Raw genomic sequence first — 26,538 nt, 5'->3', positions numbered from 1 at the left:
TGTAGAGAACATAAGTTTCCTTATACAGTTCTCTGGTCTTCAGCTGTATACCTCCTTTGTGTGTTCTTCCATTATTATTACAATTTACACATAAGGTGAATTATGCTGTTTGTAAATTTCATTAAAGCCTCATCTGAATAGTGTGTGTTTTGCAGAGCTGATTAGCTTCAAACGAAGGAGAGTATCCGCCTTTCGGAAAAACCTTGTGGAGATGACAGAACTAGAAATCAAGCATGCCAAGGTACGTGTAACTACTGCTGCGGCTTCAGTGACCGTTAGCTTTCTACTCCATGTGATTCCAAATTGTAATGCTGAGTAACAGGTTAAGTCAGCTGCCCAAGACTTTACTATATATTGATTTGTAAAAATAAAAAAAAGAAGGCAAATGCATTTCTGCTGCGGGGTACACTGGGCTCCACAAGTCTGGACAATGGGGTGTAGAGTAGGATCTTAATCCGAGGCACCAACAGGCTCAAAGCTTTGACTGTTTCCAGAATGCACAGCGCCACCTCCTCTATAACCCCGCCTCCCAGCACAGGAGCTCAGTTTTTCAGTTGGTGCTGCAGTAAGCAGGCACTTAACAGAGGGGCTTCTCCAGGCAGCCCTAAGAAAAGCCTTTTATGAGGTAAAAAGTGAAGACTTCAAGGGCAGCAGCAGGGGTAAATGTCTTCTGACATTCTCTGCTGCAGCTCCAGCTCTCCCCAGTGGCGCTATACACTCCCGAGCCCTGGTTGCCGGGTACCTACAGCGGAGGCTCCGGTTTACTTCACATTAGGGACACATGGCTGGGGCTCTCCAGGATTGCGTGGCCGCACTTCGGGAGGTGGTAAGTGGGTCCCGCTCACGGGACACGGTCTTTATCGCGATCCGGCGCGGTCAGTGGGAGGTGGGCCGTGCGCTTGCAGTGGATACAGGCGATCCCACTAGATCACCAGGGCATGGGCGCAGGTCAGGTTTTCTCTTAAAACCGATTTTAATATTGCCCACAGTACCCGCTGGTTTTGCCAGCAAGGGAGATAAGGCTTAAACCTGAAGCCCCTCCCCCAGCCCCAGGGCACCATTTCCAGCAAGTGTTCCTGCCCTGGAGCTGCATCTCTGTCTTTCCTCACTCCCTGTCAGTGTCTGTGGCGCCATTACTCCTCAGCTCACTGTTCCTGGGACTGCTTGGGCAAATCCTCCTATGTAAAGCCGCCTGGTTGTCAGTGCTGTGACTTTACATGACACTTAAGTATTCTACCTGCCTTTTTAGTCAGTGTTAGTTAAGAAAGAGTGCATTTAGTCAGGGGTTTATAGTACAATTACCCTGTGATATACATCCAGTTTCTTACTGTGTAGTGTTATATCTATTGACTATATAGCTTTGTAAGCTAGTCCAGTACAGTATTATTGTCTGTAATAACCTCTGCATTGTACAAACTGTGACTATTTGTGTGTGCATTGATAGCTGAGTGGTGTCCATCTTGTGTCTTTCACTCAACTTGCTATCCCTATATTCTATAACCTCAGGGGGCTTGGTGCGTCAGGTGTTATTTAATATAGGATTTTCACAAAGATATACTGTATTACGTATTTTTCTCTGTGATTTAGTCACCATATCTCTCCTTTATCTCTGCTGGTGCTGACTACACTGCACAGGTGTTTGGGTTTAGGGATATAGTGCTGCTAATAATTGTACTGTGTTACCTCATACTGCAAGTTATATCATGTCTGCTTCTGAGGGTAAGGGTTCTGGGGCGTAACACACTGCTGGTGTTGCTGAAGCCACAGGCACATATGGGGAGAATATAGCAGCTGTGGGCTCTGGTTCTGGGGGCTCCTTGCCCCCCAGTGGGACTGTGGCAACGGAGGCACATACTGACCCTCCGTGGGCCGCTTTTTCCACGCTTCTGCATACGCTAGTTCATAAACTAACTCCCCCTATGGGACCCCCAATGTCGGTACAACCGTATGTGGTCCCTGCAGCTAACCCGCCGTGGGCGGACGATTTATCTGCTCAATTAAAGAAGTTGAACCAGTCCTTGACTATTAAAAAGTCTGACCAATGCTCGCCTAAGTCCAAGAGGTCCTCTAAGCGAGCGCTCGTCTCCTCACAATCCACTGCTGTCACTGACACCTCATCTGATGAAGACAGCACATACACTGACCCCACAGGTTCAGACTCGGATACGGCTGATGGGGAGGGTAGTTCACATGTGGATGTTCCTGATCTTTTGGAGGCTATTAAATTAATTCTGCAGATTACGGATGATCCCGAGCCATCCGTTCCTCCTAAGAAACCAGATAGGTTCAAGCGTCAGAAGGTGATTAAACAAGTTTTACCTCACTCTGACCACCTAGTGGATATACGTCAGGAACCCTGGCAAAGCCCGGGTACGAAGTTTGTGCCTCAAAAGAAGATGCTGGCTCGCTATCCCCTTGCCCCAGAGCTGTTTAAGAATTGGGAAACGCCTCCTCCAGTAGACTCATGTGGCTAGGATGGTAGTTTCCTCAGCTCTACCTGTCACTACCGTCACGTCTCTAAAAGAGCCTACGGATAAACGTGTCAAGGGTTGTCTAAAAGCGATTTACACCCTCACGGGTGCTGCACAAAGGCCCACTATTGCAGCTACATGGGCGGCAGAGGCTATTGAAGCATGGGCCTTGGAGTTAGAGGCTGAAATCTCCTCTGACCATGCTAGACAATGCTTGTCATATATTGTCATAGCTTCTCGCTATATTAAAGAGGCGGTTTCTGATGCCGGTATCCTAGCAGCCAAGGCCTCTACTACGTCAGTCCTGGCTCTCAGGATATTGTGGCTGAGATCCTGGTCTGTGAATCTGGACTCTAGAAAAACCCTGGAGGTACTCCCTTTCAAGGGGGATATTCTGTTTGGGGAGGACTTAAATAAGATAGTGGCTGACTTGGCTATTGCCAAAACTGCCTGTCTGCCTAATACAGCTCCTTCTGTGTCGAAGGCCAAAGGCACGTCCTTTCGCCCCTTTCGTCCTTCAGGTAAAGCAAAAGGTCAGGCGTACCATAAGCAGGCCCGCACTTCCAAACCTGGTAAGCCGAAGCCCAAAAGAGCCTGGGCTGCCCGTCAGCCAGCAGCCAAGACCGATAAGCCTGCCGCATGACGGGGCGGGCCTCCCCCTGGGGGATCCCAGGGTGGGGAGCCGGCTTCTAGGGTATACCCAGGAATGGTTGAAGACCACTTCAGATGCCTGGGTACGGGAAGTCGTCACTCGAGGTTACGCCATAGCCGTCAAAAACCGACCCCCTCATCGATTTTGCCAGACAGACGTCCGGTCGGACCAGACAAAGGCAAACACTCTGCATTCGGTGGTACAGACCCTCCTGGATACAGGAGTCATAGTACAGGTGCCTCTTGCTCAGAGGGGCCGGGGGTACTATTCTCAGCTGTTTCTAGTCCCGAAACTGAATGGGTCCTCCCGGCCCAGTCTCAACCTCAAGGCACTGAACAAATTTGTGAAGGTTTCCAAGTTCCGTATGGAAACCCTTCGCTCTCTAGTTCTGGCCTTGGAACCTGGGGACTACATGGTCTCCCTGGACATACAGGATGCTTACCTGCATATTCCTATAGCAGTGTCACATCAACAATACCTAAGGTTCGCTATTGGCAACCTCCATTACCAGTTTCGGGCATTACCTTTTGGTTTAACAACGGCTCCGCGAGTCTTCACCAAAGTTATGGCGGTGATGACGGTGGTACTCCGCCGTCAAGGGGTCAGGATACTGCCGTATCTGGACGACTTGTTAATCCTGGCAAATTCCCCAGATCTTCTCCTGCGTCATCTGGATATGACGGTCCGGTTTCTACAAGCCCACGGGTGGCTCATCAACTGGAAGAAATCCTCCCTGGTCCCTGCTCAGAGCATGGTGCATCTGGGAGCGCTGTTGGACACTCACAACCAGAGGTTGTTCTTGTCTCAGGAGAAAGTCCTGAAACTTCAGGACAGGATTCGTTGCTTCCTTTCTCGTCCGCAAGTGTCGATACATTCGGCAATGCAGGTGCTGGGCCTCATGGTCTCAGCATTCGACATGGTGGAGTATGCTCAATTCCATTCTCGCCCCCTCCAGAAGCTGATTCTAGTGGGACGGCCTGCCTCACCGGATAAGGTCTCACATGATCTCTTTGACTCCGGAGGTCCGTCTGTCGCTGCTCTGGTGGCTCCTGGACCGACAATTGTGCAGAGGCCGTCCCTTCTGGATATCCAACTGGGTCCTGTTGACGACAGATGCCAGTCTAAAAGGTTGGGGTGCGGTGCTGGAGCAGCGCTCCTTGCAGGGTCGGTGGACCAAGGAGGAATCTCTCCTCTCGATCAACATTCTGGAATTGCGGGCGGTCTTCAATGCGTTGAACCTAGCCCAGCATTTGATTCAGAACCGTCCTGTTCAAGTACAGTCGGACAACGCCACCACAGTGGCTTACATAAATCATCAAGGCGGCACTCGAAGCCATTTGGCAATGAAGAAAGCCTCACGGATTCTACGTTGGGCAGAACGCCATCTACCGGCAATATTCATTCCGGGAGTCCTGAATTGGGAAGCGGACTTTCTCAGTCAGGACGTTCATGCCGGCGAGTGGGGCCTCCATCCAGTAGTGTTTCAACTCCTCGTGGAAAGGTGGGGTCTTCCAGATGTGGATCTGATGGCGTCTCGACACAATCACAAGGTTCCGTTCTTCGGAGCAAGGACAAGGGATCCTGAAGCAGCATTCGTGGATGCGCTGGCAGTGCCGTGGAGGTTTCGGCTGCCGTACGTGTTCCCTCCGGTGTCACTCCTGCCCAGGGTAATTCGGAAGTTCAAGCAAGAAAAAGGAAATCTGCTTCTCATAGCTCCGGCGTGGCCCAGATGGCACTGGTTCTCAGACCTGCAAGGCCTATCGTCAGAGCGTCCACTTCTACTTCCACAACGCCCAGACCTCCTCGTTCAGGGCCCCTGTGTCTACCAGGACCCCGAGAGCGGCTGTCTTTGACGGCGTGGCTCTTGAAGCTTCCGTCTTAAGAGCTAAGGGTTTTTCTGAAGAGGTCATTAAAACTATGTTGCGGGCCCGGAAACCGGCCTCTGCTCGGATTTACCATCGGGTCTGGCATTCCTACTTTGTTTGGTGCGCATCTAACCATTATGACGCTTCCAAGTTTAGTACAGCCAAACTTTTGGCTTTTCTACAGCAGGGCCTAGATTTAGGCCTGCGTCTGGCCTACCTCAAGGTTCATATTTCTGCCTTGTCGGTGTGGTTTCAGAGAAAAATTGCGACTTTACCTGATGTTCATACTTTCACTCAGGGTGTGTTGCATATCCAACCTCCCTATGTCCCGCCTGTGGCTCCTTGGGACTTGTCGGTGGTTTTGGAGGCGTTGCAGGAGCCTCCATTTGAACCTCTTGGTTCAAGCTGACCTTAAGTGGCTTTCCCTTAAGGTGGTGTTCTTGCTGGCTATTGCCTCTGCTAGAAGAGTGTCGGATTTGGGTGCCTTGTTTTGTAGTTCCCCATATCTGATTTTTCACCGTGACCGGGCGGTTCTTAGGACTCGTCCCGGATATTTACCTAAGGTGGTTTCTTCGTTCCACCTTAATCAGGAGATTGTGGTTCCAGCTTTTGTCTCTCCTGATTTGTCTTCCAAAGAGCGGTCTTTGGATGTGGTATGGGCTCTCCGTATCTATGTGAAGAGAACTGCTTCTATTCGAAAGCCTGATTCTCTCTTTGTTTTGTTTATATTTCACAAACGTGGCTGGCCTGCTCACAAGCAGACCCTGGCCAGGTGGATTAGAATGGTGATTGCACATGCTTATGTGAAGGCTGGTTTGTCAGCTCCTGTTAACATTACGGCCCATTCTACTCGGTCTGTTGGTTCTTCTTGGGCGGCCCAACGTGGTGCGACCCTTGACCAATTGTGCAAGGCGGCTACGTGGTCCTCCGGGAACACGTTCATAAGGTTCTATGCCTTCGATACTGCCGCTTTCCAGAATGCTTCCTTTGGACGCCGGGTTCTTGTGCCCGCTACAGTGCGTCCCCTCCCATAAGGAACTGCTTTAGGACATCCACATTGTCCAGACTTGTGGAGCCCAGTGTACCCCGCAGCAGAAAACGAGTTTTATGGTAAGAACTTACCTTGGTTAAAACTCTTTCTGCGAGGTACACTGGGCTCCACAAGGCGCCCACCCTGACGCACTTAGCTTCTTTGGGTTGATATGGCATTAGCCGCTGACACTTCTCTTGTCGTGAGAGTGTGGTGTATGTGGCTACTAACCGTTGTCTCTTTTCCTGCTACTGCATTGGGCTGGTTAACTAAACTGAGCTCCTGTGCTGGGAGGCGGGGTTATAGAGGAGGCGGCGCTGTGCATTCTGGGAACAGTCAAAGCTTTGAGCCTGTTGGTGCCTCGGATTAAGATCCTACTTTACACCCCATTGTCCAGACTTGTGGAGCCCAGTGTACCTCGCAGAAAGAGTTTTAACAAGGGTAAGTTCTTACCATAAAACTCGTTTTTCTTTTCTGTTTGTTCGATAAAGTGCAGAACTGCAAGGCAACATATCAGTAGTACATTTACGAATATTTTAGCCATGTTGTGCTTTTGACATGATTGGCAGTTAAACTTTCTGGGTTAAAAATGCTCAGAAATTGCAAGCTGCCACGTATGACAGAATTAAATGAATACACCACATCTCTATCCAGTGAATTGATGGAGTTGCATGAACTCTGATGCCGCTCCCTGTGTGTGGTGCAGAATACATGGATACAGCTGCATATGTGTGATGCTGCCTTCTAGATCAAATTAACAAGTTTTAGTAACAAGAGGAACAGGAAGGTCTGTTTGTTTACATTGCGGCTTCAAATGGGATGCCGCCTTGTAGGGGCGGATCAAAAGAGAGCAGGGCCCATGTGCCACCCCCACTCCCACACCCCCTTCACTGTCTTTTCCTGCAGTATAGTCCTGGCAAGTGCCGATCACCGTGAAAATGTCTTGGACACCATTTTCTTTGTGATTTATATAGTGCACATGCATATCTCTCCAGAAGTATTATGCCTATGTGTTTTTCTGGTGATATGTGCTGCACGGATCTCCGGATACATGGCGCTTGCACTATGTTGCCAGAGATATCTGCTGCGCTGACTGAGAAGTGTTTTGAATAGGTGTAGGGTGTGCGGTGTGGGCCTCACTGTACACCCTGCACCCATTATAGATCTGTCCATACCATCTCGCTTATAGAACAATAGATGTTGCCATGTCTTCAATTGAATAGTCAGGACCATGGAGGCAGGTTCGCCATCAGGGGAGGACTGCTGGGAGAGGAGCTCCACTCCCGAATAGAGTGGGGGGCTGATGCTACACCTACCACCTGGCTGGGCCGCACTGAGTTCATCTTCCAACTCAGACACAGCTTAACCCCGCCCTCATTTTTTGCTCCCAGCCAGCCCCACAACGAGACGTTTCAGAGCCAGGAGAGTGGCCTACACTCATATAACCTGATTTCTGCCCCACCCTAGGCAACCCCATGGCTAGATCTTCCTGAGGGGCTGGCTGTGGTTGAAGAAAGCTGCGGACACCTGCACCTGGGGAGGACTTTTATATTAATTTCACCAACAGGAGTGGAATGTTGGGGGAGGAAGGGGTCACTGAGAAACAGGCAATTGCAGGGAGACAGAGGGGAATTTGGTGGTGTCACTAAGAAACAGTGGGATGTGGAGGTGGGGGCGTCATTGACAGACTGGGAAGTATGGCTATGGGGCAGTGTATGTGGGAGGAGGAATCCCTACCTATTTTTTCAGTCCTGGGCCCCACAATTTCTGATGCTCCCACTCATAACCTCAAGCCATATAGCACAGGACTGAATGTCTTTTTCTCTGGCTGGGTCCACAGGTTATCCACAGGATAACATTGGGATATGCCGGAGCGACAGTGGAAATGGCACCAAACGGTCACAAGCTTTCTGGCCTCCCAGGATGCATTGGGGATTCACCATATAATCCCGCCCACTGACTCAGTCAAATCCGTTTTTTGTTTGGTGCGGCAGGAGCCGAACCATGGTAACTGGGCTGCTGTTAATAAAGCAGCCTGAAGCTTTTATTTTATGTTTATAGTCTTACTATGTTTTTTTTGAGTGACTTTTCTAAACAGCGTCTTAAACGCATATTAGAAAGAGTCGCTCCAACAACTCCCCACCGGGTCGCAACAACGCTTACCTTCGCGGTATAGTGCTGTCTCGACGGGCGTCTGTGTCAGATGATTCTAGCAGGTCCAGCAGGCATAACCAGGCTGTGGCCGGAGCATGGGGAGAAGGTAAGTCTATGGATTTCCTCTTACTAGGGGTTCCGGACACAGCTACACTGTATTGGTGGAGACTACAAACAGTGTGTTGATGCGCCGACCACTCTTAGGTGCGACAGTGCTATGCTTTAGGGATCATAGGCGCCAGGACTAGGTTGAGGCCACAATCCTTAGAGTTTAAGTCAACAGGGGGAATTAGACCCTCCTGGCCGCCCTTCCCCCAAGTTCATGACCAGTTTCCGCGTGTCTCCCGTCCGTGAACTGAATGACCTCACTTCCGTCTCAGACGCTACCATGAGGGTACTCGGTCGCAGCTTAGACGCTGCGGTTATAGTAACATAGTATCTGAGGTTGAAAAAAGACAATTGTCCATCGAGTTCAACCTATTTGTGGTGTCCTATGCATGATGATTTGACTAAAATTTCTGACTGATGCTGCTGTCAGCCATTGCATTTTATCCCTATTTATAGTAACTATAATGCATGACTATGCACCATACCCCTGGATATCCTTATCCAATAGGAATTTATCTAACCCATTCTTAAAGGTGTTGACAGATTCCGCCATTACAACTCCCTCGGGCAGGGAATTCCAAACACGTATTGTCCTTACCGTGAAAAAGCCTTTACGCCGTATTGTGCGGAATCTCCTCTCCTCTAACCTGAGCGAGTGTCCACGAGTCCTCTGTGTTGTGTACACTAGAAATTGCCGGACCGAGTCGCAGGCCTTAGCGTCTGCATACACGTGGCAATCACTGAGCGTCCGTGTCTTTTCATCAGTTATCAAACAGCAGTGTACACCAGTAGCGTCTGAATCCACTCAGCGTCTTGCGAGCGTATTGATGGATATGGAAGTGTGGCGAGTCTCCCTGTATCCCGCTCTATGGAAGAAGGGTTATACAGTACTAAAATTCTCTCTACTTGTTAGTATGAATTGTTAATTTTGGTACATATTGCATATGGGACCTGTATATTACTGTTGTTTCTGCATGTTATGTTTGAAAAAAAACAGTTAAAAACAGAAATACAATTTTCCTACTTACTTGTAAGTTATTATGATGGTGATTGTATTCTCATATGACAATGTTTAATGTTTTAACATGTGACTGACTGCTAGTATGTGTGCTGACTTTTTTATGTTGTCAGTCCTGTTCTGAACCTCAATTCAGGTGCACGGTTGTGGTCAGATTGATCTCACTTCTATATATCTATATATAGGTGATTTTCAGTCACAAATTGTGTAGTCATATACAGAATATTACCATGTCTCTGAGCGGCAAAAGTGACGAGGAGAATTTATCAGGCACTCCTACATCCCTAACATGCTTATCTTGTAAAACAGGGTTAATTGGTATAGGCCAGTTGGTCACTTATGAGGGGTTATGTGCAAACTGTTTTGCTTTTCAGCAAAGTAAAAAACAGGAATTGGTTCAACAACCAGCAGAGCCACCATGGAGTATGTTCGCACAGACTGTCTTCAATAGCGGACAGGTTAACTCCGGCAGCACCACCCCAGGGAATAGGTTACACTATTAACCCATACATGCAGCTCCCTTCCTACGGTTTGGTTCCAGTAGCCTCTACAAGTAACTAAGGTACAGGTAAGACTAAGACAGATACATCTATGTTGCAGACTACACAAGATGATACAACAGATGATGATACAGTATATTCAAATACTCCGTATGATGATCAATCGCAGAGTTTCAGCTCAGAGGATGAAGCTGAACTTATTGATGCAATGAAGGCTATTCTCTCTTTGGAGGAAACAGCCAAAACAGTGTCGAAATCTAAAACACCTGTGTTTAAACGAACAAAAACAGTTAAGACTGAATTCCCAGCGTCAGAGGATCTGACGGAAATGATGGAAGAATCCTGGGCGACGCCCAGTAAAAAATATAAGATTCCGAAAAAAATGGGATTCTTATTATCCATTTCCAGCTGCGGATTGTTCAAAAAGAGAAGTTCCTCCTAAAGTAGATGCGCATGTACTGCGACTCGTGCATAAATCTGCTTTGCCATTGTCGTCTACCTCTTTAAATGATGTCACAGACAGAAGGGTAGATAGCTTCTTGAAAAATATATTTTCTCTCTCAGGAGCAGTGGTAAGGCCTGCTATGGCTTCAGCCTGGATGGCAAAGGCAATGGTAGAATGGATGGAGGAACTAGAGCATGGCCTCTCCCCTCCTAATAGGGAGCAGGAGTATCATTTAGGACGTTTAAGACAAGCTGCCCAATATTTGGAAGCTGGAAGCAATTTATATGGGTACGATTGCTTCTAAAGCATCAGCCTTGACAGTAGCCGCTCGTAGAGCAGTTTGGCTACGCACTTGGAAAGCAGATGCAGAATCCAAGAAAGAGTTGGAAGCATTGCCTTTCATTGGAAATATATTGTTTGGGAAACAATTGTCTGATATTCTAGAATCGGAAGCTGAATCCAAAAAGGTCAGATTTACGGCTAGTTATAACCCTAAGACTAGGGGTTCAAAGTTTCGGCCATTTCGATGGCAAGGCAAAGCGAATGCTAAAGAGGAGTCTAAGCAACCCCAGTTCAATAGATCAACCAGGGGTAGGAAGCAATGGGCTACTAGAAAGCCAACTTCCAAGCCTGAACAGAAACCATCAGCCTGAAGAGACGGGCCTCCGCCCGGAGGATTCCAGGGTTGGGGGCCGCGACTCCTTCATTTTGCACACATATGGCAACAGTCGACGACAGATGCTTGGGTGCAGAAGGTGGTATCTCGCCGGGTATGGGTTCCCATTCATGAGGCAGCCTCCTCAAAGATTTTTTTGCACCAGCCCGTCTCGTATAGAGTCAAAGGCCAATGCCCTACAAGAAGCAGTCCAAAAACTGCTTCAGTTTGTCCCAGTACCTCCATCACAAAGGGGACAGAGTTTTTACTCCAATCTATTTTTGATTCAGAATCCAAATGGGTCATTCCGACCAATTCTCAATTTCAAAATGTTAAACAAATACATTTGGATTCCAAGGTTCCACATGGAGACATTACGCTCCGTAATGTTGGCTATGTAACCGGGAGATTACATGGTATCTCTGGATATACAGGATGCTTACCTACATGTGCCTATAGCAAGGTCTCATCAATGTTACCACAGGTTTGCCATCCTCCAGGAACATTTTCAGTTCCAAGCCTTGCCCTTCGGGCTTGCAACAGCACCCAGGGTGTTTACCAAAATTATGGTGGTGATGGCAGCTTATCTCCGCGAGCAGGGGATAAGAATATTTCCATACCTCGATGACCTGTTAATCCTAGCACATTCGCAGGAGTTACTTTTGAGCCATCTTCAACAGACAGTAGTTTGTTTACAGAGACACGGGTGGCTCATAAACTGGGAAAAGTCGTCTCTGAATCCGTCACAGCGGATGGTTCATTTGGGGGCCATATTGGATTCAGGTCTACAGAGAGTTTTCTTACCAGAGAAAAAGATAGTCACGGTGCAGGTCATGACTCAGGAAGCGTTGCACACTCAGACAATGTCAGTCCATGCAGCAATGCGACTGTGGGGTCTGATGGTATCAACCTTCGACATGGTAGAATATGCGCAATTCCTCTCCAGACCACTACAGCACCTTATTCTGACCGAATGGAACGGAAATCATCAGACAATAAAAAAGCAGATGATAAAGTTTCCAGTAAACGTAAAAAGGTCTCTAGCGTGGTGGCTACAGGCAGACCATTTAAACAAGGGGAGACCCTTTTGGATAAAGGAATGGCAAGTCCTGACAACAGATGCCAGTCTTCAAGGCTGGGGAGCGGTACTCGAAAGCCTTTGGTTCCAGGGAAAATGGACCGTAAGGGAACGTCGCCTGCCGATAAATCTGTTGGAAATAAGGGCCATTTATATGGCTCTAGTTCAGGCAAAGGACAGTCTGCAAGGAAGACCGGTCCAGATTCGCTCAGACAATGCAACAGCAGTAGCGTACCTCAATCATCAGGGAGGAACTCACAGCAAAAGATTGATGGAGGAAGTAATTCCCATACTAAGGTGGGCAGAGCTCCATCTTCCAGCATTGTCAGCAGTGTTTGTTCCAGGTGTACTGAACTGGGAAGCGGATTTTCTCAGTCGACACACCATTCAGGAAACCAAATGGGCATTACACCCGGAAGTGTTTCAGACGATAGTGAACAGATGGGGTCTACCAGAGATAGACCTCATGGCGTCTCGTCTAAACAACAAAGTTCCAAGGTACGGATCAAGAACAAAGGATCCCGGAGCGATCTTTGTAGACGCTCTGTTAGTAAAATGGAAATTTAATCTGGCATATCTGTTCCCTCCAATATCTCTGTTACCCAGAGTAGTGAGGAAAATGAAGCAAGCAAAGGGAGCCATAATTCTAATAGCTCCAGCTTGGCCAAGAAGGCATTGGTACACAGATCTTCTAAGGATGTCCGTGGAAGCACCAATACTGCTCCCTTAACGTCCAGATCTACTAATGCAGGGTCCTTGTTGTCACAGCCATCTGGATCGTCTGTCTTTGACGGCGTGACTGTTGAAACCTCATTCGTAGAAGCTAGAGGATTTTCAAAACAAGTAATTCAAACTATGCTTAGAGCAAGAAAGCCTTCTTCAGCTCGTATTTATCATCGAATATGACAAGCCTATATTCATTGGTGTAGTGAAAAAAGTTTGAATCCAAGATCTTTTAAAGTATCCAGGATTTTGGATTTCCTTCAAGCAGGATTGGATAAAGGTTTGAAAGTAGCTTCCTTGAGAGTTCAAGTATCAGCATTAACTGTATGGTTTCAGCGAAAGATTGCTGATTTACAGGATGTGCGTACTTTCTTTCAGGGAGTTGTACATATTCAACATCCATTTGTTCCTCCTGCAGCTCCCTGGGATTTGAATCTAGTTCTTAAATTCCTTCAGGGACCTCCGTTTGAACCACTTAAGAGAGCAGATCTTAAATGGTTAACGGCTAAAGTACTCTTTCTACTGGCAATGGCCTTAGCTAGAAGAGTATCAGATTTAGGAGCACTGTCGTGTAAGTCTCCTTTCCTAAGTTTTTTTTTCCAGATAAAGCAGTTCTCAGAACTAGATCTGGTTATCTTCCGAAGGTGGTTTCAAAGTTTCACCTTAATGAAGAGATTGTAGTCCCAGCTTTTCAGGTATCGGGACTGTCTGCGGGAGAAGCGTCGCTGGACGTAGTCCGAGCATTAAGAATCTACATAGATCGTACTAGTGCCATTAGAAAAACAGATTCTCTCTTCATCCTGTACGGATTTCATAGAAGAGGATGGCCTGCTAGTAAACAGATGCTGGCAAGATGGCTCCGAATGGTAATATCAGAAGCTTATTCTCATGCAGATCTCCCTGCTACGGCTAATGTCTCTGCTCACTCTACACGTAAGGTAGGTCCTTCATGGGCAGCACAACAGGGTGCTTCAGCAATGTTATCCTGTGGACCCAGCCAGAGAAATAGACGTTATGGTAAGAACTTACCGTTGATAACGTGATTTCTCTTATGTCCACAGGTATCCACTGGGGTCCCACCCTGACGCACCTGATTTGAGGATCCTTACACTCACTAAACCTCTTCCCTCTTGTATGGAAGGGTGTGCATGTGTGTTCTTATCGCCTGAATAGGTTTCTACCTGATGCTCCTGCCTAATTGCTGTGGAAAGAACTGATTTGACTGAGTCAGTGGGCGGGATTATATGGTGAAGCCCCGATGCATCCTGGGAGGCCAGAAAGCTCGTGACCGTTTGGTGCCATTTCCGCTGTCGCTCCGGCATATCCCAATGTTATCCTGTGGATACCTGTGGACATAAGAGAAATCACGTTATCAACGGTAAGTTCTTACCATAACGTCTATATCTGTTTTAGTGAGTTCTAATAAAGAGATATGGATAATTGTGTAAGATAAGTCTGTAAGTGGCGAAATGCTGTGTTGCTGTATGCAGTGAACAACATTAAGAGCGATTTGTGTCCTAGAACCACCTAATGGGGTTGGCTCAGAGATGACCCCTATGTTTTCAGACCGGTGGCATGTTAACCACTTGCCTGGTGTAGTCACAAATTATGCGACCAGTCAGAAATTGTAATTCCAGGGGGACCTCCTGGCCCCCTGCACCCACAGCTCTGCCCCTAGTGTGTCCTGATCAGGGTGGAAATACTGATTTATCAATATATTTGTGAATCAATATTTTTATAAGAACAAATGTTGCACATATGGAGCAACACCAAATTATGCCCCTTGCACCATATTAAGTCCCCACAGTAATGACCGTAACATCATATTATGCCCCCACAGTCACTGGATGCCTCTGTCATCATATTTTGCCCCACACAGTAATGCCCTTGTCACCATATTATGCCCAGTACCTGCTCATTGTCTGGGGATTCCCCGCCCCCTAGACTGCTCTTCGCCTCTGCCAGCTTTAAACTATTGAAAACATCCCTCCTAAAATGGCTGCCGCCTCAGAGTAGACAGTTATTAAAGATATTAGAGGAGGCCTCCTCTAGTATCTTGAATAACTGTCTCCTCTGTGGTGGCGGACATTTTTGGGAGGGACTTTTTCAATAGATTGCTGCGGCGGATGGGGACAAACAGCGGCGGGGGCTAAGGAGGGCGTCATGAGCGGCCTGGGCCCACCCCCCTCTCTGTCAGAGAGACTGGGCTCGGGACAGCTGTGCCCCCAGTACCCCCCTGATAGCGGCCCTGAGTTTTGCCGTAGCTAGTGGGCACTGATGCTGCACCATAGATGGTGGAATTAAAAAGGAATTGTCCAAAAGTAGTAAACCTCTCTAATTGCAAAAACTGAGGCTGTCCTTGGGAAAACCTGGACACACGAGAGGTTACTGTTGATAGCCATATATAAAACTGTTCTGTTGCAAAAGTGTCAATGGTCTGTCTCGAGTGGAAACAATATTACATTCATCTGTGACCCTGAAGTTTTTTTTATGTCTAGCCTCAGTCTCTTTTCAGGTTATATCTCAAACTAGTGAATTAATTAGCCACCAACAAAAAAACGCTTTGGTATAATATATTTACTTTTGTTTGAATAAACCCATATTATTAATATTTTTTACTCGTATCCATAAGGATAGCTAAGTGTGAACTTACTTTCTACATGTAATTCTGGTTACTGATCTGCTTTGTTACAGAATAACATCTCCTTATTACAAAGCTGCATTGATCTCTTTAAGAACAGCTAAACTGAGTGAGATGATGACCTCAAGAAGCAAATTGCACTTCCGCCATCCTGAGCAGAGCAGCTGCGTAGTTACATGTGATCTTACCTTTGTGTCTTAGAAGATTACCATGGTATAAGTCCACTCGTCAATGTTTGTAAAGATGGAAAAATCTAAAATTACTTCTTCTAGAGATGACATATTTTCTTTAATCTTTTCATAAAAAAGTTTACGCTGATATTTTCAAAGTATTTTTCGCTTGAGCTATTTTTTCAGCGAAATACGTTTTTCTGCATTGTATATATATAAAGCTATACACTAGGTTCTAAATTTATATTCCTTTGTTTTGAAAATACTGCTTTACCTAGTAATAAAATGGTCAAATTTAGAGAGAGCCCGTCATTTGGATTTTGTCCTTTTATTCATTTACTACTTTGTGCCTTGTACACTATAGGCCTGGTTCAGAGATGTACATAAACCTGATGGTTTAAGTACATCTCCGATGTATGTCTGACTGCGCATGCACAAAAGCTGCGGCCGTTTAGGGGCAAGGTGGGAGCAGTGCTGCCAGTGTTTCCAGAAACCGGGAGTGTATCAGCCCCATTGTCTGGGAGTGGTGAGGCCAGTGTCTGCGTGGCCAGTCCGAGTAAGCTTAGGCATACACAGACGGCTATTGCTGCCGATATCGCGATGGTGATCCGATGCCGTGTCTGCAGACGCAGCATTTGTAACTGAGATTCTGGCAGGAGGCGTCTTTTTCACTCAAACACCTCCTGCAGGCATTAGCATATTTTCCCACAGCAGCTGCATCTTTGGGACATAGCTGATGTGTGCAGTACCATCAACCTTTGAATCACCCTCTGTGTACATAGTAAAAAAAAAAAAGTCCCATTTGCCTAGTAAAGGGCATCTTGTTTTCTTGGCCGGCTGGCATGGTAATGTGCTTTCTCTATACTGGCATAATTTCAGTTCCGCTACCATCTATCAGATTGCCCTGTGCTCACAAGCAAGAACTGCACATCCTTCTTTGTCAAGTAGTCTTGAGGTTTTTTTCAATTTTTTTATAGTTCACTACATAATAAAGGAGCCCACAGTTTACCTGCTTAAATAATAAAATAAATCCGGCGGGCCTACAGACAGGTCCTACTCATATGGCTAAACATACCTACATAATATACAGTATAACCTGATTATATGTTAGGGTGGGTACACACTGGAACGATATTGGCCCGATTTGTCATTTCTGGACAGGTTGGAGCGACATATCAGTCATATCCTTAAGTGTGTATGCCCGATTTGCATGCTCCCGTGGTCACAGGTGACATCTTCTGATCGGCCCTGCGGCAGGGTCAACCAGAAGATATCGCTCTGACGATGCCATGTTGCCAAATTGTTAGATCAGAGTAGAATTTGGCCCCACAGTGCGGGTTTTTATACCCATAGCAACTAATCAGATTCTACTTATTTATCTAGCACCTTCTAGAAGATAATAGCTAGCATCGTATTGGTTGCTATGGGCGACATCTCAACTTCTGTAAGCACACATTATAGTATATACCCCCAGGTGGCAGAATTGGAGCATATCCGCTATACCGGGCCGATCTGGTTAAGCTAAGCAGTTACAGTAGAGGTCGGGTTTGGACAACAGCCCTTATCAAAGCGTGTGGTTATCATTACATAAATACATTTTAACTAGTGTAACCTAGCATTCATGCCACTATTAAAAAAATATCTACATGAAAGGCAACATGAATATTTTATTGTTGATCTGCAAGGTCCATTATGCTCAATGTACTGGGGCTTGTAGTTCTACGGCAGCAATACAGATAGACTGATTCTGGTGTAAATTGTACTTCATGTGGTCTGTACACTGCTTACCATGGACAACTCCAGCAAAGCTGGAACATATGGCGAGCACCAGGATGATCTTCTAGTTTTTTTTGTCTTTTTTGTGGAAGGCCAGAAGGGAGAGCTTTATCTACACAGCCAGAGTTTGGAAATGGGAGTGGAGATTTAAGCAGCCATAGCCATATTTCTCATGTTGAGAGCTATACAATGAATAGGAAGTACACGGACAAACATACAGTATGTGAGCACCTAAACGTCACACCCATATGTTCTTGTTGAGCATCTGATTCCAAAACGTTGGGTATTAATATGGAGTTAGGGCCTGATTCTGAGGGGGATGTAAAAAGCAAAAAGAAGCAGGTGCCTTTGTACTTAGGCAAAACCATGTTGCACTGCAGGTGGGCCAGATGTAACGTGCAGAGAGATCTTGATGTGAGAGGGCCGTGTCCAAACTCAAATCTAAATTACTGTGTAAAAATATAGGCGACATGCATAAACAGCCACTATTTACTCTGCATGCAAATAACAAAATAATTGCATTGGCACCCCTTGCATTGCAACATGGTTTTGCCCAGATGCACAATTACTTATTCTTATTTGCTTTATTACCAATTCAGAATTAGGCCAATAATCTTCCCTTTGCTTCTCTAACATGCTTTACTATTTTGGGAGGGGAGCAGTCAGGTTCCTAGCTGTCTAGATATTGGCAGTCAGAATCCCGACGCCATTCTGAATGCCTACACCAACATCCAGAATGGGTGCAACATCCCGGCGCCGGAATCCAGACAGCCAGGATGCCGAACAAAGAGACACCGCGGCACTGAAGAGGTAAGCCGCGTAGGGGGAGGTTAGGGTTGGGCTACGGGGGAGGGTTAGGTTTAGGCAGTGTGGATGGGGGAGGTTAGGTTTAGGCACCACCAGTGGGAGGTTAGGCTGCGGGTATGGAGGGTTAGGGGGAAAAGGGCGGTGGGAGTATACCCCTTACCCCGGTCAGCTTTTTTATAAGCGGGATCCCAGTGTCGGTGTTTCGAACACAGGGATCCCGTGCACTGGGATGTCATCCTGATCCCTTTTGGGAAGGCTTTCTGACAGTTTTGTAAACATAACTGTGGGTATTTGCATACATTCACTCACAATAGCATTATGTCTGGCAGTGATGTTTTGTATTTATGCCTGGATTGCAGTTGCCACGCCAATTTATCTCAAAGGTAACCAATGAGGTTGACTCTGCGCAGGACAGACTAGTTCTTCCACACAAGACTCGGCAAACCAAGTTTCACTTTGTGCAGGAGAGCACTGACGTGGTGATACAGGAATGGGCCTCCTCCAAACTGTTGCCTCAGAAGTTGGAAGCACGTAATTCTCTAGAATGTGATTGTGTGCTGTAACATTAAGATCTCTCTTCACTTGAACTAAGAGCCCATATCATTATTCCTCCTCAAGCAAAGTCTACAGTTTCCAATACGCATTTACCAGACCCAAATTCTTCCCTCAGACTGCTACATAGTCCTCTGACCTCTCTCAGTAACAAGAACTTTCCCCCTCACTGAACTGATGCTCACTGGAAGATATTTGTTTTGACCACTGTTCAGTGTAAAATCCCAGGTTTTATGCAGTATATATTCAAACCACCCCATATGTCACTAACAATTATCACACACAAGAGGAGATGTACTGAGCCTTGGAGAGTGATAAATAGCACGGTGATCAAGTCCCAGCCAATCGGCTCCCTTCTGCCATGTTTAAGGCTGTGTTTGAAAAATGACGGGAGCTAATTGGATGGTAGTTTATCTCTCTCTCTCTCCACTTTATCACTCTCCAAGGCTTAATACGTCTAAACCCAAGTTACTTAGAGTTCGTTTCTTCCTTATTCTGCGGTTGGATCTGAACAACAACTTAGCCTCTTGACCATGTGTGCATTGAGCTGCTGCCACCTGATCAATGAGTAGGTTTATATGTGTACCTAATAAAAAGGCCACTAAGAGTAGTTGAAGTTGGAGAACAGGGATCAAATGTGAACAAGTAAGTGATTGGTGATTCAACACAATAATAGGTCGTCAGTGAGGTTATTATGCAGATAGGAAGAGATTGAAAGTAGATGTTAAAAGTAAAACTGTACTATTTGCTATATAGCTAGGCAAGTCATTAATTGTCTTTGTTTTAACAGGATCCATTTCTATTTATCTCGTGGGTCAAATGATGTGGCCAGAATTCTAAAGATGTTTGCTTAAAGGCACAATTTCTTAGATTGGCAAAATATAATACTGGAGACAAGTCAATACAACTTGCAGAATGCGCTCTGGTAAAGACTTGAGAGTAGGACACCTTATTTCTCTTGCGTCCTAGAGGATACTGGAGTTCCATTTAGTACCATGGGGTATAGACTGGTCCACTAGGAGCCATGGGCACTTTAAGAATTTGATAGTGTGGGCTGACTCCTCCCTCTATGCCCCTCCTATCAGACTCCGTTTAGAAAATGTGCCCGGAGGAGCCGGTCACGCTTATGGAAGCTCCTGAAGAGTTTTCTGCATTTATTTTTGATATTTTCAAGTAGGACTGGTTGGCACCAGCCTGCCTGCTTCGTGGGACTAAGGGGGGGGGGGGATGGCCCAGCCTCTTGAAGGGTTAGTGGTCCCGTTCCCCGCTGACAGGACGCTAGCTCCTGAGGGAATTATTCACAAGCCCCAACACGGCGAGCGTACATTCCCGCAGCACGTCGCCACCCCTAATAGAGCCAGAAGTAAGAAGAGTGGTGAGTACTAAGCCGGTGTCCCGGCTAGCAGGTCGCCGGCCATTATGGTGGCACGAGGGTACAGAGATGCACGGCTTCTAACCGTGGTGGATTGCGTCTCCAGACTCGGTACACAACTGCGTTTCAGTACACAGTACCCAAACTGGCAAACACAGCCTTAAAACAGATCTGCTCCATTTTAAGCACAAAAATTCCCTCAGCCAGTATAAAAAGAGCGGGAAGACCGCGCGCCATTGAAGGGGCGGGGCTTCACTATGAGAGGATCTAGCAGCTCACCAGCATCATTTTCCCTTTGCAGTGGACACAGACGCTGACTGACAGGGACGTGCAGCTCCTCCGGTCTGAGTCCAAGAAGGGCGCTGTGGCTGGCTCCAACATGCTCTGTGTCTCCCTGGAAGGGCTCTTTGTGGGTTAATTGTGCTTTTAACCTTTCCTGTGTGCTGTCACATTTACATTATGTCAGGCAAAGAGTGTGTTTCATGTACGGCGGAGTGTTCCTCTTCCCCAGGGAGCTCACTTCTATGTACTCCATGTAGTGCACCTTCTCAGGCTAGCGGGGCTGAACCAGCATGGCTGGATTCCATTAAAGGAATGACTTCCAATATATCTAATAAATTGTCTCACCATGAGAAAGAGACGCAATATTTAAGACAGTCTGTGGATGAGATTATGCATAGAGACTCAGCCCCCAAACAAGCGTCTCAGTCCCCTGCCATTTGTCTACAAAAGCGAACTGGCCCATATCCTGCAGTCTGACTCTGATGCTGAGGGGTCAGACATGGAGAAGGGTGAGGTGGATTTAGAAGGGGGGGGACGCTGCTCCGTCACAGGGAATAGATGCTCTTATAGAAGCTATCAGAGATGTTCTGCAAATTCCTGATAAAGTGGCAGAGGAGTGTGAGGAATCTTAGTTTAATGTAAAAAAGAAATCCTCAGTCACTTTGCCTGTGTCAAAGGAATTGAATACCCTGTTTGAAGAACCGTGGGTTAATCCTGATAAGAAATTTCAGATCACTAAAGCTTAATCTCATCTTTTCCTCCGGAGGATAGGAAAAAATAGGAAAATCCACAGATAGTGGATGCATCAGTATCCAGGCTGTCACGGAAAATAGTGTTGCCTGGCCTTGGTGCAGCCTCCCTGAAAGATACGGCTGATTGCGGGATTGAGACTACACTCAAATCCTTATTCACGGCTGCTGGGGTGGCCCAGAGACCAACTATAGCAGAGCTGGCCAAACCAGTCCTCGAGATCTACCAACAGTTCACATTTTCCTGACCTCCTAGCTGGTGCACAGGTGTAGTAATTACTAATTAAGATGTGCTGCATTCATTACTAACTGACCATTCTACAGATCTCCAGGAGGCCTGGAAAACATGAACTGTTTGTAGATCTCGAGGACCGGTTTGGCCAGCCCTGAACTATAGCATGTGCGTGGATTACTAAAGCCATTGCTAGATGGTCAGGTAACCTAATTGAGGGGTTGAATTCCTTACCTAGGGGTGAGATCATTTTACTCCTGCAACATATACAGGACTCTGCGAACTTTATGGTGGAAGCCATAAAAGAAGTGGGTTTGCTTAATGCACGCGCCACGGCTATGGCAAGGTGTCAGCACGCAGGGGCCTATGGTTACGCCAGTGGACTGCGGACTCCAGGAAAGGCGTGGAAGGCCTACCCTTCACAGGTGAGGCCTTATTTGGAGACGAACTAGACAAATGGATCTCCAAAGCTACTGTGGGTAATACCACATATCTTCCTTCTGCAGCTCCCCCAACCAGGAAGACCTACTCAGGACCTACTCGACAGTCCTTTCGGACTGCCAAGTTTAAGGGCAAAGCCAGAGGATCTTCTACAGCCAACAGAGGCGCTAGAGGTAAACCATGCAAACCAGCAACTACCGGTTTTCAGAAACAGAGCTCCAGCTCTGCTTCCTCAAAGCCTTCAGCATGATGGTGGACCACGATGCCTGGAAGACTGGCAGGTTGGAGCCCGACTAAAAAGTTTCAGTCACATCTGGATGATGACATGCCAGGATCTCTGGGTCATAGATCTTATTTCCCAGGGTTACAGACTGAAGTTTCAGGAACTCCCACCTCACAGATTCTTCAAATCAGGCTTACCAGTTTCACAGGAGGCAAGTATAACTTTACAAGATGCCATTCAAAAACTGGTATAAATGCAGGTCATTGTTCCAGTTCCACCTCATCTCCCCAACAGGGGATAGTATTCCAACTTGTTTGTGGTACCGAAACCAGATGGTTCGGTAAGGCCGATACTGAATCTCAAATCATTGAACCCGTACCTACGGGTGTTCAAATTCAAGATGGAGTATCTGAGAGCGGTGATCTCGGGTTTGGAGGAAGGGGAATTCCTAGTGTGTCTGGACATCAAGGATGCATACCGTCACATTCCGATCTGGCCGCCTCACCAGGCTGATCTACGGTTTGAACTACAGGACTGTCACTACCAATTCCAGGCCCTACCTTTTGGTCTTTCCACGGCACCGAGGGTGTTCACCAAGGTGATTGCAGAGATGTTGTTTCTCCTTCGCAGGCAGGAAGTGAACATAATTCCTTATCTGGACAATCTTTTGATAAAGGCTCTGTCCAGGGAGAAGTTGTTGAACAGTATTGGCCTCACACCCAAACTACTCCGGGATCACGGCTGGATTCTGAATCTTCCGAAGTCTCACTTAGAGCCAACTCGGAGGCTCCCATTTCTGGGAATGATACTGGACACACAGTTGCAGAAGGTTTTTCTTCTGATGGAAAAAGCATTGGTAATCCAGTCGATGGTCCGGGATGTCCTTAAGCCAACCCTGATATCGGTGCACCTGTGCATTCATCTTCTGGGGAAAATGGTGGCCTCTTATGAGGCTCTCCAGTACGGAAGGTTTCATGCAAGACCCTTCCAACTCGGTCTGCTGGACAAATGGTCTGGATCGCATCTTCACATGCATCAGAGGATCCGTCTGTCACCAAAGGCCAGGCTGTCCCTTCTGTGGTGGCTACAGACTTCTCACCTGCTCGAAGGCCAAAGGTTCGGGATTCAAAATCGATTCTGCTGACCATGGACGCAAGCCTCAGAGGTTGGGGAGCAGTGACCCAGGGGGTGCAGTTTCAAGGAAGATGGTCAAGGCAGGAAGTTGTCCTTCCAATCAATATTCTGGAACTGAGGGCCATATACAACGCCCTTCTGCAGGCCTCATATATTCTTCAAGATCAGGCCATTCAGGTCCAGTCAGACAATATGACGGCAGTGACGTACATAAACCGACAGGGTGGAACAATGAGCAGAGCAGCAATGTCAGATGTCAAGAATTCTCGACTGGGCAGATGTATGAAGATGTGTTGTGGAGTGGGGCCTTCACCCAGAGGTGTTCAGGTTTTCGATAAGTAGATGGGGATGTCCACAAATCGACATGATGGCCTCTCGTCTCAACAAGAAGCTCAAGCGGTATTGTTCCAGGTCGAGAGACCCACAGGCAGTGTCAGTGGACGCTCTGACGACTCCATGGGTCTATCAGATGGTGTACATGTTTCCTCCACTTCCTCTGATCCCAAGAATTCTGAAAATAATAAAAAAGGAAAAGGTTCAAGCAATTCTCATTGTTCTGGACTGGCCAAGAAGAGCCTGGTACGCGGACCTCCTGGAGATGCTCCTCAAAGATCTGTGACCTCTACCTCTTCACGAGGATCTTCTGCAACAGGGCCCGTTCGTTTATCAGGACTTACCACGGCTACGTTTGATGGCATGGAAGTTAAACGGCTGATTCTTGCCAAGAGAGGCATCTATGACAGTCATACCAACTATGATCCAAATAAGGAAGGGGGTAACATCTAGACATTATCACCGTATTTGGAAGATATACGTTTCTCTTGGTGTGAGAGCAGAAAATATTCTGCGGTGGATTTTCATCTGGGTCATTTCTTGCTTTTTCTGCAGTCGGGTGTGGATGTGGGCCTACGTCTGGGCTCCATAAAAGTCCAGATTTCGGCCTTGTCCATTTTCTTTCAGAAACAATTGGCTTCTCTTCCTGAGGTCCAGACATTCTTGAAATGTGTTCTGCACATCCAACCTCCCTTTGTGCCTCCTATGGCACCTTGGGATCTTAATTTGATGCTGCAGTTCCTCCAATCAGACTGGTTTGAACCATTACAGGAGGTAGATGTTAAATATCTTACGTGGAAGACAGTCACAGTGTTGGCCTTGGATTCTTGAAGACGTGTCGGAGCTAGGGGCATTGTCTCACAAAGTCCATGAGGACATAGCTGAACTCAAAACTCATCAGCAATTCCTTCCTAATGTGGTGTCTGCATTTCAGATCAACCAACCTATTGTGGTTTCGGCTGTTATGGACACCTCTGCTCCTTTAAAGTCTTTGTATGTTGTGAAGGCTTTGAAGGTGTATATAAAGAGGACAGCTCGTCACAGGAAATCCGACTCGCTGTTCGTTCTGTATGATTCCAATAAAATTGGGTGTCCTGCTTCTAAGTAGTCCATTGCATGATGGATCAGCCTCACTATTCAGCATGCTTATTCCACGGCAGGCTTGCCGGTTCCGAAATCTGTTCAGGCCCACTCGACTAGGTCGGTGGGTTCTTCTTGGGCGCCTGCCCGGGGTGTCTCGGCTTTACAGCTCTGCCGAGCAGCTACTTGGTCAGGTTCGAACACGTTTTTCAAAGTTTTACAAGTTCGATACTTTGGCCTCTTAGGACCTTCAGTTTGGTCAATCAGTTCTGCAGGAACCTCAGCACTCTCCCACCCGGTTTGGGAGCAGTACTAAATGGAACCCCAGTATCCTCTAGGACGTAAGAGAAAATAGGATTTTAATTACCTACTGGTAAATCCTTTTCTTGTAGTCCGTAAAGGATACTGGGCGCCCGCCCGGTGCTTCGTTCTTCCTGCACTGTTACTTGGTTAAGTATTGTTGTTTGGTTCAGCTGTTGCTGTTCCTGTTTCAAGTTTGGTTAGCATGGCTTTCCTCTTGTTTGTGTGTGCTGGTGTGGAATCTCACCACTATCCTTATCTATCCTTCTCTCAAAGTATGTCCGTCTCCTCGGGCACAGTTTCCTAGACTGAGTCTGGCAGGAGGGGCATAGAGGGAGGAGCCAGCCCACACTATCAAATTCTTAAAGTGCCCATGGCGCCTAGTGGACTCATCTATACCCCATGGTACTAAATGGAACCCCAGTATCCTCTGCGGACTACGAGAAAAGGATTTACTGGTAGGTAATTAAAATCCTGTTTTATGCATAGGCGTTCGCAGTTACCAAACACAGGTGTGCTACTCTGGGACCCTCTGCCACTGCATTATGGTCTCCTCCCCTTCCCCCCAGTCCAGGACATAGACTGATCACCTGGGCTCCCCAGGTAAGCAGTCTATGTCCCACATGAAGGGGCGGAGGAGGTGGTCAGTTACCCAGCGGATGGCGGAAGTCCCACAGCAGCACCCACGTGTCAGCATCTGTACACGCCTATGCATGTATGCTACTTTAAAGCGGTCCAACAAAACTCTAAATACAGTACATCTCATTCATAAATTGTTGAAAAGTAGTAAAGGCATAAGTGGTAAGGCTACTGACTGGCCTATTTCTGTTTATGGGGCAGATGTATGAAGATGTGTTATGTAGTTGTGGTTACGGCGCATGCTGTGTTCTGCAGTTACAGGTTCCCTCTATGTAATATTCCAGCAGTATTGGTGCCACTGTTAACTAATTAGGGTACCAATCTTGTTTTGCAAGTTACAAATGGTCAGCCGCACCAAACATTTTGCCGATCGTGGTTATCCATTACGCCAGCTCCGGCTGGTGCTCTCATACACACACAGCGCTGTCCCTGGCTGTCTGGATTTTCAGCCAGGAGTTGTGCATGCAGGGACAGTTGTAGACTTCGTGGCGCCTAGGACAAAAGTTTCCTTCAGCACCCCCCCCCCCAGGTCGAACATAGTGCATGCCAAAAAATAGGGGTGTGGCTTCATAGGGTGCATAGCTGTGCCCCTGTAGATTTGCCCCCTGTAGTTGTGCCCAGAGTAGCTGTGCCCCCTGGTGTTGTCGCTAACAAATGCTAAAAAAAAAACCAATACCAGCCCCGCTCCTGCTTCCCGACTGCTGCTGCTCCATCTCTGCTGCCGCTGCGGCTCCGCCAGCTCCTCTCTCATTACCTCTCTCCCATAGCAGCGCCGCACAGACACTAGAGGTCAGTTATGACCTCTAGTGTCTGATGATTGAGCTGGCTGCAGCGGGCGCCCACACAGCCCACGGTGCCTGCTGCAGCCGGGAACTGGGTGCAGGATGAGGGGTGCGGGTGGGTGGCAGGTGCCTGCGGGATGACTGCAGCCGCCTGCCGCAGCGCCCCTAGCTCCCACTCCGCTTGCCCGTGCCTAGAACCGCTCCTGTGTGCAAGCAATGTTTGTCATGTTGGCAGAGTGTTCTGGGCCATCTGGTGCAGTGACGTCAGTCCACACGCTTAGTGACTTTAATAGTAATGCAGGTTTATTTAGTGTACATAGGTGACG

At 47.2% G+C, this 26,538-nt stretch overlaps 1 protein-coding gene across 1 annotated transcript in view; it reads left to right on the top strand.

Annotated features, from left to right (window-relative positions):
* Positions 1–15,822, top strand: part of SNX5 (sorting nexin 5) — a 143,333-nt gene extending 127,511 nt beyond the window's left edge. Inside the window, exons 12-13 of the mRNA XM_063918139.1 lie at positions 156–241; positions 15,394–15,822. Of these exons, the coding sequence (XP_063774209.1) occupies positions 156–241; positions 15,394–15,444 (137 nt within the window). The 3' untranslated portion in view covers positions 15,445–15,822. The remainder of the gene's footprint in view (positions 1–155; positions 242–15,393) is intronic.
* The last annotated feature ends 10,716 nt before the right edge of the window (positions 15,823–26,538 follow it).

Source organism: Pseudophryne corroboree, chromosome 4 (assembly GCF_028390025.1).
Source record: "Pseudophryne corroboree isolate aPseCor3 chromosome 4, aPseCor3.hap2, whole genome shotgun sequence".
Classification (NCBI taxonomy): domain Eukaryota; kingdom Metazoa; phylum Chordata; class Amphibia; order Anura; family Myobatrachidae; genus Pseudophryne; species Pseudophryne corroboree.
The sequence above is the reverse complement of the archived record's forward strand: the minus strand, read 5'-3'. Positions and strand labels throughout refer to the sequence as shown.